This window comes from Pistacia vera, unplaced genomic scaffold (assembly GCF_008641045.1).
Source record: "Pistacia vera cultivar Batoury unplaced genomic scaffold, PisVer_v2 Contig267, whole genome shotgun sequence".
NCBI lineage: Eukaryota > Viridiplantae > Streptophyta > Magnoliopsida > Sapindales > Anacardiaceae > Pistacia > Pistacia vera.
In genome coordinates, this window is record NW_022196076.1 from 187,379 (window position 1) to 206,530 (window position 19,152).

Below are 19,152 nucleotides of genomic sequence, written 5' to 3' on the forward strand. Positions count from 1 at the left end.
ACAATTTCCTATGCATTTTATTTATTAATTCTCTCTTCCATTAAGTCTCTTTCTTAAAAATAAAGAGCATCTTCATTAAATTTAAAGAGTCTATTGGATTTGAATCAAAATTGTGTTCTTTATATTTTAAAATTAATGAAGACGCTCTTTATTTATATGAAAGATGCTCTTCAAAATAAAGAACACCATTGGAGATGCTCTAAGAGCATTTCCAAAGGACTCTTTATATGACCCAAATTCTTTATTATAAAGAGTCTATCCATAAAAATAAGAATCCAATATATTCTTTATCTTTAAAATATAAATTAGAGAGTGAGTTTGACTCTTCACATTTAGAGAGTCAAATTTCACTCTCTATCATAATTTTAATTAATAAATTACAAGTTTCTATGCATTTTATTTATTAATTCTCTCTCCCATTAAGTCTTTTTTTTTTTTTTAAATAAAGAGAATCTTCATTAAATTTAAAGAGTCTATTGGATTTGAATAAAAATTATGTTCTTTATATTTAAAAATTAATGAAGATGTTCATCAAAATAAAGAGTACTATTGGAGATGCTCTAAGGTGTTCAATAGACCTCAGAATGAATTAATTGAGATATACGCAAGCTCACTCGAACGACCCAATTACCAAAAAAAAATTAATAATAATAATAATTAATTAAATACATAATTAATTTGTTAATTGGATTATCTCTTTAATAGTTAATACTCATCGAGAAAATGTCAAGACTAGGAGAAATTCACCGTTAAATGATTAATCTTGTTAAATCTAGATATAATTTATAAAGTTTAGATATATTCATAAATAAATAAATAGAGGATTTTTGGGTGAAGGACGATTTGGTTGAATCCATGACTATGCCATATACAAAGCCATTTCTTAAAGAAATAGGTGTAACAGAGGCAAGGAAGCCGGCCAACTTGGCTTTCGACCTTTGACTAGAACTACCCATATATATGGTAGGTGAAGAGATGAAGAATTGGAGACCCAATATATTATTTAAATCACTTGATGAGTTTTTCGTACAGGTTACAACAATATTGTATGCGTTTGATTTATTATTTTGGGTAGAATTTTGGGATAGTATTAGATAATTGAATAGGGGAGTATTACGAGGTAAAATTTAAAAATTTATAGAAAAACCCCCTAAGTTTGCTAAATTCATAAATACCCCAACATATAAATTGACAAAAATACCCCCACCACCTGCAGTGCCAGATTCTGGCCACCATCGCCGGAATCTGGCTGGAAAATCGAGTTACGACACAGACCGGTCAGATCTGTGTCGTAACGAGTCATTATGGCTTTTTCCGGTCAAATCCACCACAGATCTGGTCGGAAAAGGCCAGATCTACAGCCTGCCGTGGCCGTCGACGGTCGAAAAAGGCCAAAACGACTGCCATCTTTGGCCGTCAGTCAGCGACGGCCAAAGGTATGGCCGTCGTTTTCGGTCAACGATGGCCAAGATTTGGCTGTCGTTGACCTCAACAACGGCCATTTCTTTGGCCGTCGTTCACGGCCAGATCTGGCCTTTTCCGGTCAAATCCGTGGTGGATCTGGTCGGAAAAGGCCAGATCGGTGAACTTCCTGCCATTTATGGTCGGCAGGTTGGCCGTTGTATAGATTTCGGCTACCACCGACGGTGGTTGCCAGAATCTGGTGAGTATGGGTTGTGGGGGTGTTTTTGATAATTTTTAAACTTTTTTTAGGGTGTATTTGATAAAATTAATAATCTTATGGGATCTAAAAATAATTAAAAAAATAGAATAATATTCTTAAAATAACGTGTCAAATATTATTTGGAGAATAAGATCCAGAATCTGGATAAAAATAGTAAGCCAAACATAGTGATTAATGTTACGTCCGTAAGATTTCTTTTAACCTGCCCACTTTTTTCCACCTATTTATTAGGGCCGAAACTTCTGCCATGTCTCACATCACATTAAATAATTAATTAAAGTAAGGTCTTGAGTTTTTTACGGATTGGAATCACAATAGAAGGGAGAACCATAACTTTCCCACCCAAGGTTGGCGAAATGACACTTTCTCACCCATCAAATTTTAAAATAACACTTTTTCATCTTTTATCAAGTTTTATTAGTAATTTTTGTTAATATCTAACTGAAAAAATAAAAATATTCTTAAATAATTTTTTTATTAGTTTATTATAAATTAAAATTTAGTTAAATCAAATCTTTATTCGATTATTTATTAATTCAAATATAAATATATTTTTTTTCTTTTGTTTATTTAATTAATTAAGAATATTAATTTTCTATGTTAATTGGTAAAAATGAAAAACATTAAATTATGAAAAACATTATAAATTTAGTAGATTATTGAATAATAGTGATGAGATATAGATGACATTATAAATAAATAAATATTAAAGTTATTTAACTTTAAACAATTCCATAGCATTATTCCTAACCTTTTAGGTGAGGCTAATTATTTTTTCTTTTTTGATATTTTGGCTAATTAAAAAATAATAAAAAATTTATAAAGTCAAATATTTAAGGTTATTTTTGTCTTTTCAGTAAAATATTAACGGAAAATATAACAGAACCTAACGAAGGGTGGGACAGTGTCATTTTGAAACTTGAAGGGTGGGAAAGTGTCGTTTCGCCAAACCTTGGGTGGGAAAATGTCGTTACTCTACAGTATTATAAATTTTCAATTAGTTGAAACTCTTTATAAATGGGTACATTAAATTATATGTTGAATTAAATAGAGAGAAACGAAGAAGAGTTATCAATGGTAACACTTTCCTTTTGGAGGATATTTTTCTACCACAAAGCAGAGTCTCTTAGATATCTTTTATAACCTGTTGTTATAATTCACAAAATGAAGCTAAAACGATAAGTGTAACCTAATAATCAATCAAAGTCATCAAGAAATAACCATACAGAGTATCTCCTAAAGTCAGCAAATTGTTCAATTTAGAATATAGCCAAGTCTAGATTAAACCGTTTGGAAGTGATGAATCATTCCAGTTAAATCGATCAGAGGATTTAATTAAGATCTAATAAACTTTCCAAACAGTAGGAAAATCGAGAGCTTTTCTGCTAGAAATTGTTTGATATTTAGGTCCGTACCATGTGGTACTTATTGCTAGCCCAAATTTTCCCATTTGAGAAGTCTGCAAAGATATGGCAATCATTATTTCCTCCATTTGACAATTTGGATGGGATGGACTAGTACTAATTGTACCCTTGTGACGCACTAACCTGATACTTGTGCTTGTATAAATTTGCTTTTTTAAGTTTTTGTTTTTTTTTTTTTATATATTTTTTTGTTTTTTATTTTCCTTCCGTGCAATTTCCAATACAGTTGGAACAACGACCAGGTGCCCAATCTCCAATCGCATACCCAGACATAGTAAATAAGTTTGGTTCATCCAAAGTAATCCAATACTTTACTCGATCACCAAATTGTTGGAAGCAGAAATCTGCAAAGTCGCGAACAATCATCCCTATTTACAATTGCCAAGGCATATAATTTCAGGTATGTTGGATTAGAAAAGATTTGGGTTTACGGGTCTATTCTAACTTACATAATCTGTGGGCTCGGAAATCCACCATATTCATCTTCCAACGCTTGTGGAAGATCCCAGTGGAATATTGTTGTTGGAATCAATATTCCGAAAACCGGACCGGATTATGACCCCTTCAACGGTCTGGTTTCCGATTTGACCAGTTGGATCGGTCAGTTGGACCGTATCCTATAAAATTATATTTTAATCTCTAAATGTTTAAAATTAATCAAAAACACTCCTAAATACTCCGTTAAGGTTTGAAATCTATCTAAAACACCTTTGTCATGCAAAGAGACTGGTGAGTGGTGGCGGCAGCTACGATCGAAGACCAATCGAAGTTTGGAATCATGGAGCTTTTGATGTATAGGTGCTGACGAATCTGATGGTGGTGTTAGGGAGTTCCATCGGCGTCGGAAATTGCTGGAATCAAGAAGGAAGTCCGACGACCGCGTGAACTATAGGTGGACAACGAGCGACAAAGGCTAAACGAAGGCCACTGAAAATGGATGGGTTTTGTCGTGGAGGTGCCGTCAAGTCTAATGGTAGTGTTTTCTCCCTCGAATGATGCTGGAATCTGGCGGAATTGAGTTGAGATTGGACTGCGATTCGATACTATTCTGGCGAGTTTGATCGGATTGTCCGGTCCGGTTTTCAGAACACTAGCTGAAACGTAAATACTTTTTAGTAGTTGATAAAGATTTTTAGGAAAATTTTTGTTTTAGGCAAATTTCTCTTTTAGGAGTTTGTATTGTAGAATATTTGTTTTCCTTTTATTATGAGTTGTATTAGGAAAGAAGAATTGATTTAAGACTTTATTTTGAATTAAAATAGGATAATGATTTAAATTAGAGGAGTCTTATTAGAATTTAAAATACGAATCATAATGGAAAAAAAATGTCATATTCTACCTATAAATAAAGAGGTTAGAATCAATGTAAGGTTATGAGAGAAGTGATCAAAAGAGGAGAGAATGTGAGAAACAAGACATGTGAAAAGGGTATTAAATACCATGAGAATAGAATATCCGCGCGCCTATGTAAGGGGTTGATGTGTTGTACTAATAAAACACCATAGGGCAGAGTTCCCGCCTAAGTATTAGGTTGATGATGTTATATGCACTAGTATTGTGTTTTTAAAATTATAGTGAAACAGATAATTATCTCATCCGTGAATGTAAATGATTTATGCCGAACCACGTAAATATCATGCTTATGTGCGTGTGATATTATTCTCATATTGTTGCTGTTCTTTATCTTATTTTTTTTACTCCTCCAATTTCTAAGATGGTATTAGAGCATATTCTAATTTTTAACATGTGTGGCAAAGTTATCCGCTCAAAACGCAAGATGTTAGAGATGGCATATTTGGCTTATTATTGCGCCCATATTCCAATCTTATTCTCTAAATAATATTTGACATATTATTCCAAAAATACTATCCTATTTTTTAATTACTTTTAGACCCCATAAAGTTATTAATTTCATTAATACCCTCTAAAAAAGTTTAAAAATAAGCAAACACCCCCGTGATCCATACTGCCAGATTCTGGCAATCACCATCGTGGTAGCTGGAATCTGTACAACAACCTACCTACCGACCAAATGGCCGGAAGTTCACCGATCTAGCCTGTTCTGGCCAGATCTGACAGTCAACCATCGTTGACCAAAACGACGGCCATATCTTTGACCGTCGCTGATGACCAAAGATGGCCATCGTTTTGGCCTTTTTCCGCCGTCGCAACCATACAGGCCGTAGATCTGGTCTTTAAAAGGCCATAACGACGCGTTATGACACAGATCCGTTGTCTGTGTCCTAACGTGATTTTTCAGTGGTGGTGGCGGAATCTGGCACTACAGTGGTGGGTGTTTTTGTAATTTATATGCTAGGGTGTTCAATTAAATTAGTAAACCTAGGGGCTTTTTCATAAATTTTTAAATTTTATCTCGTATACTCTCTTATCAATTCCCCCTATTATTTCTAAAATCCTATCCAAAATAATAAACCAACCTGCATGTGTAACGAAAGAACAAAATTATTCGCTGGCCGTGCAAGTGCTGACTTAGCCTTTTCCTTGTAAATGGAAATATTGCTCCTTTAATTTGCACCCATTTGTGTAATACAAGCGAGTTGGTAGACCTGCATTCAAATCGAATCCTACCCAAAACTGTACAAGAAAATCAAGGGTCTAAACAGAATCAATTTATAGTTTTTTTATATCATATTCAATTCCCGCTTAATCTTCATAATCGGTTTTAAAATTATCATTACCTACTTATATATATATATATTGTAAACAGAATGTTTTTCAAGTTTAATTTCTTTTAAAAGCATTAACTGTTGGTTGTTGAAGAATGTAACGTCGATCTATGGCTGGTAGTTTTTGGTGTATCGTTCTTGTGAAATTTTAGATTCTCAAAGATCGCAAATTCAATATAGTAACTAGTGATTATCAACAAGATAAGTTAAATATCATCTAGGTCATTGAATTTATATAATATAGATTTCTTTGTGGTTTGTCAACATATTGCTTAGGCCTAATTAAAAAAATAATGTCACGTTCGACGTGCTGTATACGTGTATGAAGGTGAAACACCAAAGCATTATAATAATAATTAACAGTACTTGGTCTTTTGACTTGTAAAGCATCTTCAAATGACTCTTTATATGACCAAACTCTTATTATAAAAAGTTTATCCATAAAAATAAGAGTCCAACAGACTCTTTATCTTTAATATAAATAGAGAGTGAGTTTGACTCTCCACATTTAGAGAGTCAAATTTCACTCTTTACCTAATTTTAATTAATAAACTACAATTTCCTATGCATTTTATTTATTAATTCTCTCTTCCATTAAGTCTCTTTTAAAAATAAAGATCTCTCATTATTTAAAGAGTCTATTGGATTTGAATCAAAATTGTGTTCTTTATATTTTAAATTAATGAAGACGCTCTTTATTTATAGAAAGATGCTCTTCAAAATAAAGACACCATTGGAGATGCTCTAAGAGCATTTCCAAAGGACTCTTTAATGACCCAAATTCTTTATTATAAAGAGTCTATCCATAAAAAAGAATCCAATATATCTTTACTTTAAATATAAATTAGAGAGTGAGTTTGACTCTTCACATTTAGAGAGTCAAATTTCACTCTCTTCATAATTTTAATTATAATTACAAGTTTCTATGCATTTATTTATTAATTTCCTCTCCCATTAGTCTTTTTTTTTTTTTTAAATAAGAGAATCTTCATTAATTTAAAGAGTCTATTGGATTTGAATAAAAATTATGTTCTTTATATTTAAAAATTAATGAAGATGTTCATCAAATAAAGAGTACTATGGAGATGCTCTAATGTTTTCATAGACCTCAGAATGAATTAATTGAGATATACGCAAGCTCACTCGAACGACCAATTACCAAAAAAAAATTAATATAATAATTAATTAAATACATAATTAATTTGTTAATTGGATTATCTCTTTAATAGTTATACTCATCGAGAAAATGTCAAGACTAGGAAAATTCACCGTTAATGATTAATCTGTTAAATCTAGATATAATTTATAAAGTTAGATATATTCATAAATAATAAATAGAGGATTTTTGGGGTGAAGGACGATTTGGTTGAATCCATGACTATCCATATACAAAGCCATTTCTTAAAGAAATAGGTGTAACAGAGGCAAGGAAGCCGCCAACTTGGCTTTCGACCTTTGACTAGAACTACCCATATATATGGTAGGTGAAGAGATGAAGAATTGGAGACCCAATATATTATTTAAATCACTTGATGAGTTTTTCGTACAGTTACACATTTGTATGCGTTTGATTTATTATTTTGGGTAGAATTTTGGGATAGTATTAGATAATTGAATAGGGGAGTATACGAGGTAAAATTTAAAAATTTATAGAAAAACCCCCTAAGTTTGCTAAATTCATAAATACCCCAAACATATAATTGACAAAAATACCCCCACCACCTGCAGTGCCAGATTCGGGCCACCATCGCCGGAATCTGGCTGGAAAATCGGTTACGACACAGACCGGTCAGATCTGTGTCGTAACGAGTCTATGTGGCTTTTTCCGTCAAATCCACCACAGATCTGGTCGGAAAAGCCGATCTACAGCCTGCCGTGGCCGTCACGGTCGAAAAAGGCCAAAACGTCTGCCATCTTTGGCCGTCAGTCAGCGACGGCCAAGGTATGGCCGTCGTTTTCGGTCAACGATGGCCAAGATTTGGCTGTCGTTGACCTCAACAACGCATTTCTTTGGCCTCGTTCACGGCCAGATTGGCCTTTCCGTCAAATCCGTGGTGGATCTGGTCGGAAAAGGCCAATCGGTGAACTTCCTGCCATTTATGGTCGGCAGGTTGGCCTTTGTATAGATTTCGGCTACCACCGACGTGGTTGCCAGAATCTGGTGAGTATGGGTTGTGGGGGGTGTTTTGATAATTTTTAAACTTTTTTTAGGGTGTATTTGATAAAATTAATAATCTTATGGGATCTAAAAATAATTAAAAAATAGAATAATATCTTAAAATAGTGTCAAATATTATTTGGAGAATAAGATCCAGAATCTGGATAAAAATAGTAAGCCAAACATTGATTAATGTTACGTCCGTAAGATTTCTTTTAACCTGCCCACTTTTTTCCACCTATTTATTAGGGCCGAAACTTCTGCCATGTCTCACATCACATTAATAATTAATTAAAGTAAGTTCTTGAGTTTTTTACGGATTGGAATCACAAGAGGAGAGACCATAACTTTCCCACCAAGGTTGGCGAAATGACACTTTCTCACCCATCAAATTTTAAATAACACTTTTTCATCTTTTATCAAGTTTTATTAGTAATTTTTGTTAATATCTAACTGAAAAAATAAAAATATTCTTAAATAATTTTTTTATTAGTTTATTATAAATTAAAATTTAGTTAAATCAAATCTTTATCTATTATTTATTATTTCAATATAAATATTTTTTTTTCTTTTGTTTATTTAATTAATTAAGAATATTAATTTTCTATGTTAATTGGTAAAAATGAAAAACATTAAATTATGAAAAACATTTAATTTAGTAGATTATTGATAATAGTGATGAGATTAGATGACATTATAAAAAATAAATTTAAAGTTATTTAACTTTAAACAATTCCAGAGCATGATTAGTTTACCATAATGTTGTTTTCTTTTTCCATATAATTTAATCAGTAATTGTAAACATGCGTGTTTCTTTTTATTTTTTTAAAAGAACAGTTGAAGTTACACCTTATAGTCAAAACAACCATGCTATATAAAAAGCTAACACGTGTAGAGAAAAAAAGGCACCGAGATTAACTATAGGGTTGAATGATAGTTGAAATAGCTAGGCATAACTATTGGTTGGCTAACTAAACAGGACTACTTTTGCGGGTAACGTTACCCCTTTGCATGACCCAAGAGCTGCCAAGCTAGGTAAGGTTACCACTTAATATAATAAAAAAAAAAAAAAAAAAAAAAATTTAAAAGTCGTACGCTCCTTCAATAGGTGGGTAATATCATTATCTGCATGTGTAACGAAAGAAACAAAACTATTCGCTGGCCGTGCAAGTGCTGACTTAGCCTTTTCCTTGTAAATGGAAATATTGCTCCTTTAATTTGCAGCCATTTGTGTAATACAAGCGAGTTGGTAGACCTGCATTCAAATCGAATCCTACCCAAAACTGTACAAGAAAATCAAGGGTCTAAACAGAATCAATTTATAGGTTTTTTTATATCATATTCAATTCCCGCATTCAAAATCTTCATAATCGGTTTTAAAATTATCAATTACCTACTATATATATATATATATAGTTGGTATAACAAGAATGTTTTTCAAGTTTAATTTCTTTTTAAAAGCATTAAACTGTTGGTTGGGTGAAGAATCGAATGTCGATCTTATAGGCTGGTAGTTTTTGGTGTATCGTTCTTGTGAAATTTTAGATTCTCAAAGATCGCAAATTCAATATAGTAACTAGTGATTATCACAAAGTATAAGGTTAAATATCATCTAGGTCATTGAAGTTTTATATAATATAAAGATTATCTTTTGTGGTTTGTCAACATATTGCCTAGGCCTAATTAAAAAAATAATGTCACGTTCGACGTGCTGTATACGTTAGTATGAATGTGAAACACCAAAGCATTATAATAATAATTAACAGTACTTTGTCTTTTGGACTTGTAAGGTGTTCAATAGATCTCGGGAGGAATTAATTGAGATGTGCGCAAGTTGACTCGAACATCCCAATTACTAAAATAATAATAATAATAATAATTAATTAATTAAAGGCATAATTAATTTGTTAATTGGATTATCTCTTTAATAGTTAATCCTCATCGAGAAAATGTCAAGACGTAGGAGAAATTCACCGCTAAATGATTAATCTTGTGTTGCTAGCGAAAAGTCTAGATTTAATTTATAAAGTTTAGATATATTCATAAATAAATAGAGGATTTTTGGGTGAAGGACGATTTGGTTGAATTCATGACTAAGCCATACACAATGCCATTTCCTAAAGAAATAGGTGTAACAGAGGCAAGGAAGCCGGCCAACTTGGACTACCCATATATATGGTAGGTGAAGAAATGAAGAATTGAAGACCCAATATATTATTTAAATCACTTGATGAGTTTTTCGTACAGGTTACAACAATATTAATGTTACGTCCATAAGATTTCTTTTAATCTACCCACTTTTTTCCACATATTTATTAGGGCCGAAATTTCTGCCATGTCTCACATCACATTAAATAATTAATTAAAGTAAGGTCTTGAGTTTTTTACGGATTGGAATCACAATAGAAGGGAGAACGACATTTTTATCAAGTTTCAAAATGATTCTTTTTATTAGGGTATAAATATTGTAAATAATGATTAGTTGTTAATCTTCAGATTAATTAATTAGTTAGCTTTCTAATTACGCTTTTTATTATAATTAATTCATTTTAATAGTGGCTATTTATATAGCTGGTTTCTGATTTGTTACATTTAATAAAAACAGATTATTCTTTCTTCTCTTTCTTCTTCTCAACTCTTCTTCTTCTCGAGCTTAATATGATATTAGAGCAAATTTGATCTGTTGCAAATTTGCTTGTTTTCTTTTTCTTCCTACATTGATTGTTCTTGTCTTCTACAATATTTACACCCTAATACTTTCCCACCCTTTGTCAAGTTTTGTTAATAGTTGATTGAAAAGACAAAAATACCCTTAAATAGTTTATTTCTTATTAGTTTATTATAAATTAAAATTTAGTTAAATCAAAGTTTTTACTTGATTATTTATTAGTTCAAGTGTAAATATTTTTTTTTTTCCTTTGTTTATTTAATTAATTAAGAATGCTATTTTTCTATGTTAATTAGTAAAAATGAAAAACATTATATTATGAAAAACATTATAAATTTAGTAGATTATTAAATAATAGTGATGAGATATAGATGACATTATAAATAAATAAATATTAAGATCATTTAACTTTAAACAATTCTATAGCATTATTCCAAACCTTTTAGGTGAGGCTAACTATTTTTTTTTCTTTTTTGACTAATTAAAAAAAATAAAAAATTTATAAAATCAAATATTTAAGGGTATTTTTGTCTTTTCAGTAAAATATTAAAGGAAAACATAACAGAACCTAACGAATGGTGGGAAAGTGTTATTTTGAAACTTGAACAGTGGAAAAGTGTCGTTTCGCCAAACCTTGGGTGGGGAAATGTTGTTCTCCCCACAATAGAATTACTCTACAGTATTATAAGTTTTCAATTACAGTATTATAAATTTTCAATTATATACTTTAATTAATTGAAACTCTTTATAAATGGGTACATTAAATTATATGTTGAATTAAATAGAGAGTAACGAAGAAGAGTTATCAATGGTAACACTTTCGTTTTGGAGGATATTTTTCTACCACAAAGCAAAGTCTCTTAGATATCTTTTATAACCTGTTGTTATATTTCACAAAATGAAGCTAAAACGATAAGTGTAACCTAATAATCACTCAAAGTCATCAAGAAATAACCATACAGAGTATCTCCTAAAGTCAGCAAATTGTTCAATTTAGAATATAGCCAAGTCTAGATTAAATCGATCAGAGGATTTAATTAAGATCTAATAAACTTTCCAAACAGTATGAAAATCGAGATTCGAGAGCTTTTCTGCTAGAAATTGTTTGATATTTATGTCCGTACCATGTGGTACTTATTGCTAACCCAAATTTTCCCATTTGGAAAGTCTGCAAAGATATGGCAATCATTATTTCTTCCATTTGACAATTTAGATGGGATGGACTAGTACTAATTGTACCCTTGTGACGCACTAACCTCATACTTGTGCTTGTATAAATTTGCTTTTTTAAGTTTTTGTTTTTTTTTTTTTATATATTTTTTTGTTTTTTATTTTCCTTCGGTGCAATTTCCAATACAGTTGGAACAACGACCAGGTGCCCAATCTCCAATCGCATACCCAGACATAGTAAACAAGTTTGGTTCGTTCAAAGTAATCCAATACTTTACTCGATCACCAAATTGTTGGAAGCAGAAATCTGCAAAGTCGCGAACAATCATCCCTATTTACAATTGCCAAGGCATACAATTTCAGGTATGTTGGATCAGAACAGATTTGGGTTTACGGGTCTATTCTAACTTACACAGTCTGTGGGCTCGGAAATCCACCATATTCATCTTCCAGCACTTGTGGAAGATCCCAGTGGAATATTGGTGTTAGAATGTGAACACGTTTTTTGTAGTTGAAGAAGATTTTTAAGAAAATTTTAGTTTTAGGTAAATTTTTATTTTAGGAGTTTATATTGTAGAATATTTGTTTTTCTTTTATTATGAGTTGTATTGGGAAAGAATAATTGGTTAAAGACTTTATTTTGAATTAAAATAGGAGAATGAATTAAATTAGAGAAGTCTTATCAGAATTTAAAATATGAATCATAATAGAAAAAAATATATCCTATTTTACTTATAAATAAAAGGGTTAGAATTAATTTAAGGTTACGAGAGAAGTGATCATTAGAAAAGAGAGAATGTGAGAAACACGACATGTGAAAAGGGTATTAAATACAATAGGAATAAAATATCCACACGCCTATATAATGGGTTGATGTGTTGTACTGATAAAACACCATCGGGTAGAGTTCCCGCTTAAGTACTAGGTTGATGATGTTATACGCACTAGTATCGTGTTTATGTGTGTGATATTATTGTCATATTGTTGCTGTTCTTTAGCTTATTTTTTAACTCCAATTTCTAAGATGGTATTAGAGCATATTCTAATTTTTAACATGTGTGGCAAAGTTATCCGCTCAAAACGCAAGATGTTAGAGAAGAGGGAAGGGCAGATCGATGGAGACGATGAAGAAGGAGCAAATGGTACCGTTTGATAGAAGCTCATTGATGAAATCATTGTAGAATTTGACACCTTCTCAATTCACTCCCCGACTGAGTTTTCCCTCTACAACAAAATTAAAGTTCCATTTATAAGATGGTGTCGGTTCCCCCGAATTACAGAACAAGTTGAATACTAGCTAATTGGTTATGGTTTGTGGAATTTGATTTATGCGGAACTTACAAGGTAAAATTCTAGACCATGAGATGGAGAGTTTTAATGGGTCTAAACCAATTTCTTTCATCAGAGCAACATCATCCAGGAACATAATATGTTTATAATCATTTCATTGAAGGGTCAAACGAATGAGGTGTTTATAGTGGCAGAGTATTCATTCATATACTTTATAGAGATAATAGAACTCCACTGCTACATCCCCAGTAGTATGATCCGAAATTTATGAAACTAGCTCCAGAAACAAGGTGAAACCGGACAAAGTTTGTCATATGGAGGGTGTTTTGTGCCTGAGGGGAAGCCACATAAATTATAAATATATAAACTATAATTATGATAGAAAGACAAAAGAAACCTGGATGTTTAATTTCAAAAGTATCCCAGATACTACTTGTTGTCCCGTCTACATATGCTGCTCCTTCATACTGGAAATTAACACACCAAAGAAATCACAAAAAGTGAATACAATTAGCAAATGCTTGTCAAGAATCGCATATATATATATGTGTGTGTGTGTGTGTGTAGGATAGTTTGCCTGGTAAGCACTTGATCCAGCTCCGAATAGAAAACTGGCCGGAAAACTACTCCTGTTTAGCATAGTAGAATAATGAAATGGGTATAAACTTTGAGTGCAGGACAAGAAAAGTGTCAGTACTAGGAGGTAGGTGACAAGAAGATGTTGAACGTTCATATCTGTTATTCTTGCTCTCAGCTACCTCCAATAATTGTCCCCTTTACACAAGATAACGACCATAACATATATAGTAGCAATATTACCAATATCATTAGCAGAAAAGAATAGTTAATTAATTATCTAATTAATTAGGAGTAGATATATCATATATAATATGTATATGTGTGTATTTATTTGTAGAATGTTAGGTGTATATTACTTTCAAGTGATTTGGAAGATAGGATATGATTGGTAGGTACTCATGCAAATTAAAAATGTTAGATTAGAGATATGAAAATCCATTTGAAAGATAGGATATATGTAATTTTGAGATTTCAGGAAATACTTAATACTTATCAAAATAGAAGATGTCAAAGTTCAAGAACAAGAAGTAAACCTTGTCTATTTTAAAGTTTAGAGATAAACATGAGTGCCAATGCGGACTCAACAGGGTTGATAACTAAGACAACTACTTTAGGCCTACCCTTGCCTGGATTTAAGACCCCAAGTTAATAATATTAGTAGTATTAATATTAGTGTTTTCATTTTAATCTCTTAATTAAAACATTTTTTAATATTACTTTAATTAAATGAGTATTTGTTTCCTCCAAAAGGTCACTTAAAAGATTAGGATTTTTATTTAATCACATTTAAAAGATTATATCATTCTTCTTTATCCAGTTCTACTTTAAAATATCTACTTCAATATTCTGCCTGAAGTTTTCAAGCTAGCTTTTAAATAAATTGAACAAGTCTACTTAACTTAAAACTAAAAGATCTTCACATATATATGTATATATTTTGTTTAAATTAAAGTTATTGTGCCTTAGACTTAATATTCTCTTGAGCCGATTCTGAATTTACATTCATACCTTCAGCATATTTAGGTAATTTCTGCTATTGATTTTACTTACTCTAAAATGTCAACTAGATTATATATATATATAAGTGCCCACGTTCAAACATGTAAGCTGTACTTCACCTATCATCGACCCCTCACCGATTCCAAAACCATTCTTCACGGCATTGCATACGGTATTTTATATGCAATTGTGGTCTTTTTCAGTATTGAATATAGCGTGTGCCATGGGGCTTTCAGTATTGAATATAGCGTGTGCCATGGGGCTAGCTTGCCATGACTTTGTATATTCAAACCAAGCTGTTCATCCAATTCCAGTTTAAATATAATTTTAGATCCACTCTTTCAACACACCAGACCCGATGCAATGACGGTCTAATTTAACTAATCGTTGTTTATACGATAATTAAATAATAAATATGAGGCTAAATGACTTGAATTAACATTGTTGAATTAGTTGAAGGGTATGAAGAAGGTGTGAGCTGTTAATATATAAGATGGTTGTTATCAGAATCATGAGCAGATGTTGACGCTATAGCTGTAAAAATAATAAGCCCACACTTGGGCTCCCATTATTTTGTGCGCGTCTATGGATCCATTTGTAAATGCATGATTTACATATACATATAAATACAATTACATTGCACTGTAAAATTTCTTTATAAATTACTTATTTGAAGTTGTATATAATCATGTAGAATGGTATGTTGAATTACGACGACAATAACGAAGAAGAGTGCTCGGTGGTTGCATTTTCTTTTTGAAGAATGTTTTTGTACCACAAAGCAGAATCTTTGAGATATCTTTTCAACTTGTTGGTGTAATCCACGTAAATGAAGCCAAAACGATAAGTGTAACCATCTGCCCATTCAAAGTCATCAAGTAATGACCATACAGAGTATCCTTTAATGTCAGCACCCTCCCTACAAAAATCAATGGAGCATATATTAATATAAATAATTAATGAACATGAATAGCATGACTGCAACATTTTCATTTAAAGTTTTTTTTCTCTTCCAAACTCACTTGATAGCTTGTAGGAGATATGATAGATGAAGTTGGTGGTATTCGATTCTTATGCCGTCCTTGACGGCTTCATCTACTGTTATTGAACAATTGTTTGACTCTGCCACTCCTGAAAAGCATGAAAAGATTTCAAACAACAACTCATTCAGGTTTATTTGTCTTATTTTTCTTTTTCTCTTTTATTTTTTTTACCATTCTCAGTAATATAAATGGGGAGGTTGTATTTTCTCTTTATGTACAGTGTAATTTCTCGAATTCCTTCCGGGTATATAAAAAGCCAGCTAGCATCTGTCTGCAAAAAGTTTAAGACGACGTCGTTCATATAAATATTGTACATATATATATGTATATATGAACATGCATAAGATATTAAAAGAATAACAGGTACCGGTTGACCAATAGGAATCCCATTTTTCTCACCTGCAACAAGAAGTCAGTCAAGAATAGTATGTAATTATATCCGTCAAAAGATAGACACAATTAATATTTAATTAAAAAGAAAGATCATGATCAACATGTATTGAGCTTACCGGAACAGTTAACATGACTATCTGTTGTGTAACTCAGAAGGATGGTGCTAGTATTAGAGTCTTCTGCATAGTTCGCGGTATAATAGTTTACTCCGAGAAAATCGAGGGAACCTTTCACCAAAATAGATTGTTGAGCCGTGAAATTGGGCAGCCGATTCCCCACTAAATATCGCATGGTCTTTGGGTAGTCACCAAATACCAATGGATGAACAATCCTAAGCAAATTGTTCAATTTAGAATATTGCCAAGTCTAGATTTAACCGTTTGGAAGTGATGAATCATTTCAATAAAATTGATCGAAGGGTCCACATAAGACCTACTAAACTTACCAATCAACATAAAACTCGAGAGCTCTATGGGCAGCTTTTCTGCTAGAAATTGTTTGATCTTTAGGTACGAACCACATGGTACTTACTGCTAACCCAATTTTTCCCATTTGAGAAGCCTGCAAACATATCACAATCATGATTTCCTCCTTTTTATAACTTGGATGGAATGGACGAGTACTAATTCTACCCTTGTGTCGCACTAACCTGATACTTGTGCCTGTATAAATTCGCAGCAGTTGCATGTGAAAGAATCTGATGGTGTGCCACTAAATAGGGCTCTGTTGCAGAGTTTCCTTCTGTGCAATTTCCTATATAGTTGGAACAGCGACCAGGTGCCCAATCTCCAAGCGCATACCCATACATAGTAAATAAGTTTGGCTCATTCAAAATAATCCAATTCTTTATTCTATCGCCAAATTGTTGGAAGCAGAAATCAGCATAATCGCGAAAATCATCCCTATTTGCAATTTCCAGGGCATAAGTTTTCAGGTATGTTGGATTAATAGATAGATTTAAGCCAATGGTCTGTATATTCTATCTTACACAACATCAGGGCTCAAAAATCCACCATATTCATCTTCCAGGGTTTGTGGAATATCCCAGTGGAATATTGTGGCGAAAGGTTCTATACCTGCTCAAAACACAAGATCTTAAAAAAGATGGAGGGAGAGATGAAGACGATAAAGAAGGAGCAAATGGTACCATTTGATAGGAGCTCATCGATAAGAGCGTTGTAGAATTTGACACCTATCCAATTCACTCCCCGACTGATTTTTCCCTCTACAACAAATTAAAGTTCCGTTCATCAAGATGGTACCGCTTTCCCTCTTTAAAAAGATTAAAGTTCCATTTGATTTGTAGTGAACTTACGAGGTAATATTCTAGACCAGGAGATGGAGAATTTGAATGAGTCTAAACCAATTTCTTTCATCAGAGCAATATCATTCTGGAACATAATATATTTTAATCATTGTAGTAAAGGGTCAAAACGAATGAAGAGGTCTTATATTGGGAGAGTATTATTGATATACCTTATAGAGATAATAGAACTCTTCTGCTACATTCCCAGTACTATGATCCGCAATTTTTTCTGTCATAACGCCCGTCAAAAAATGAATACACATTGTCTCAAAAGTCATCCTTACGGAAAATTGAATTACCTAGTGTAAAAGAAAATAATAAAAAGTTTTGTTTACAAATAAGAAAGTTTTGTTTGATTACACGATTTTTCGTTCCCCAAATAAAACGGCAAGTGATAAAGAATTTATTGTCTGAAAATTTATGAAAGTGGCACTAGAAACAAGGTAAAAGGGAACAAAAATGGCCACATGGAATACGTTTTATTTATGAAAGAAAGACAATTAATAGAAACCTGGATATTCGAAAACAAAAGTATCCCAGATACTTCTTGTTCTGCCGTCTGCAGATGCTGCTCCTTCATACTTGAAATTAACATAGAAAGTGAATGCAATTAGTAAATGCATATAGGAGGTATGACCACTCTTGTCAAGAATCGGATATATATGTGTAGTATGGCTTACCTGGTAAGCACTTGATCCAGCTCCGAATAGAAAACCAGCCGGAAAACTACTCCGGTTTAGCGTTGTTGAGGATTGATCACATGGCTCTAAACTTTCAATGCAGAACAACAAAAGGGTCTGGGATAGGAGGTAGATGACAAGAAGATGTTGAATTTTCATTTCTCCCTTTGTAGCTTACAGGAGGGGTAGACAATATAATATAGGCATCTTTCAAAAAACCTACTAGTCAAATGTTATTTAAATCTCTTGTTTGAACATTCTGAACACATGGTTTAACACAGGTTGTTGATGCCAGAAATTAAATCTAAGTTAATTTATTCAATCCGGAGTTTATTGAAGTAGATCACTAAGAAATTTGTTATTTTTTGCTCTTACATGCATTAAAGATAGCATTTCTTAATTTATAATGAAGAAGAAACAATTGAGTATTTCCTTTTTCATAATTCATATTTTCCATACACCAGATTGAATGAAACTGTTGCTTCATCAAAATCAAATTGGTAATCTTATTGAATAAGATTAAGGCTATTCCTCTAGCAATATTAAAATTATAATCCTATTGAATAAGAATTGATTGTGATTTAAAAATGATGATTGATATTGTCTAATGCATGCATCAGCTAAACAGTAAAAAGTTCAACACCAGAACCCTCATTATTTAATATTTTCTCAACAAAATATTCAATTACTTGTGTAAACATACAAGATACACGTGGTTTAGTTTTGCCTAATTGGTTTAAACTAGCTGTTAAATAACCTTATCTAATATAGCTAGACAAGTGGACTCCTATATTCTGACTTAATTATTATTTGTTAATAAGACCTATTCCATTTTGAGAAGTAATATTTGGACTTCTAAGACCACTTGTTTAAACCAAACATAAAGTGCATTTATATTTTAAAACCATACTTAGGGTTAAACTAAATATATTGATTTAATTTCTTAATTTGATTTTTTTATAATAGGATAGCTTTGTAATTCAATAACTGTGAGAAGGTTATTAAAATAGTAAGTGTACTTGTCAATTCTACAATTCATTATCTTATTATTAATGAATGGATAACTTTAAA

The 19,152-nt window shown here is 32.0% G+C and overlaps 1 protein-coding gene and 1 pseudogene across 1 annotated transcript; both read right to left on the reverse strand.

Moving 5' to 3' along the window:
- Nucleotides 1-3,026: 3,026 nt before the first annotated feature.
- LOC116133250 lies at nt 3,027-13,825 on the reverse strand (annotated as a pseudogene).
- A 1,449-nt stretch (nt 13,826-15,274) lies between these two features.
- Nucleotides 15,275-18,281, reverse strand: LOC116133244 (beta-glucosidase 17-like). The gene is made up of 13 exons (XM_031418953.1): nt 18,082-18,281; nt 17,913-17,982; nt 17,572-17,630; nt 17,411-17,486; nt 17,243-17,320; nt 17,084-17,171; nt 16,745-16,997; nt 16,541-16,656; nt 16,212-16,426; nt 16,070-16,101; nt 15,874-15,973; nt 15,682-15,790; nt 15,275-15,578 (listed from the first exon to the last, which is right to left on the reverse strand). The coding sequence occupies exons 1-13, from the start codon at nt 18,238-18,240 to the stop codon at nt 15,368-15,370; spliced, it is 1,566 nt and encodes a 521-aa protein (XP_031274813.1). The 5' UTR covers nt 18,241-18,281; the 3' UTR covers nt 15,275-15,367.
- Between the last annotated feature and the right edge of the window lie 871 nt (nt 18,282-19,152).

What these genes read in the sequence shown, in the direction of transcription:
- LOC116133244 (XM_031418953.1), bottom strand. Translation starts at nt 18,240, where the DNA reads ATGAAAATTCAACATCTTCTTGTCATCTACCTCCTATCCCAGACCCTT. An exon ending in TAGTCATGTTAACTGTTCCG is followed by an intron (nt 16,102 to 16,211) that starts GTAAGCTCAATA and finishes TTCTTGTTGCAG; the next exon opens with GTGAGAAAAATGGGATTCCT. An exon ending in CATTTATATTACTGAGAATG is followed by an intron (nt 15,791 to 15,873) that starts GTAAAAAAAATA and finishes CATGCTTTTCAG; the next exon opens with GAGTGGCAGAGTCAAACAAT.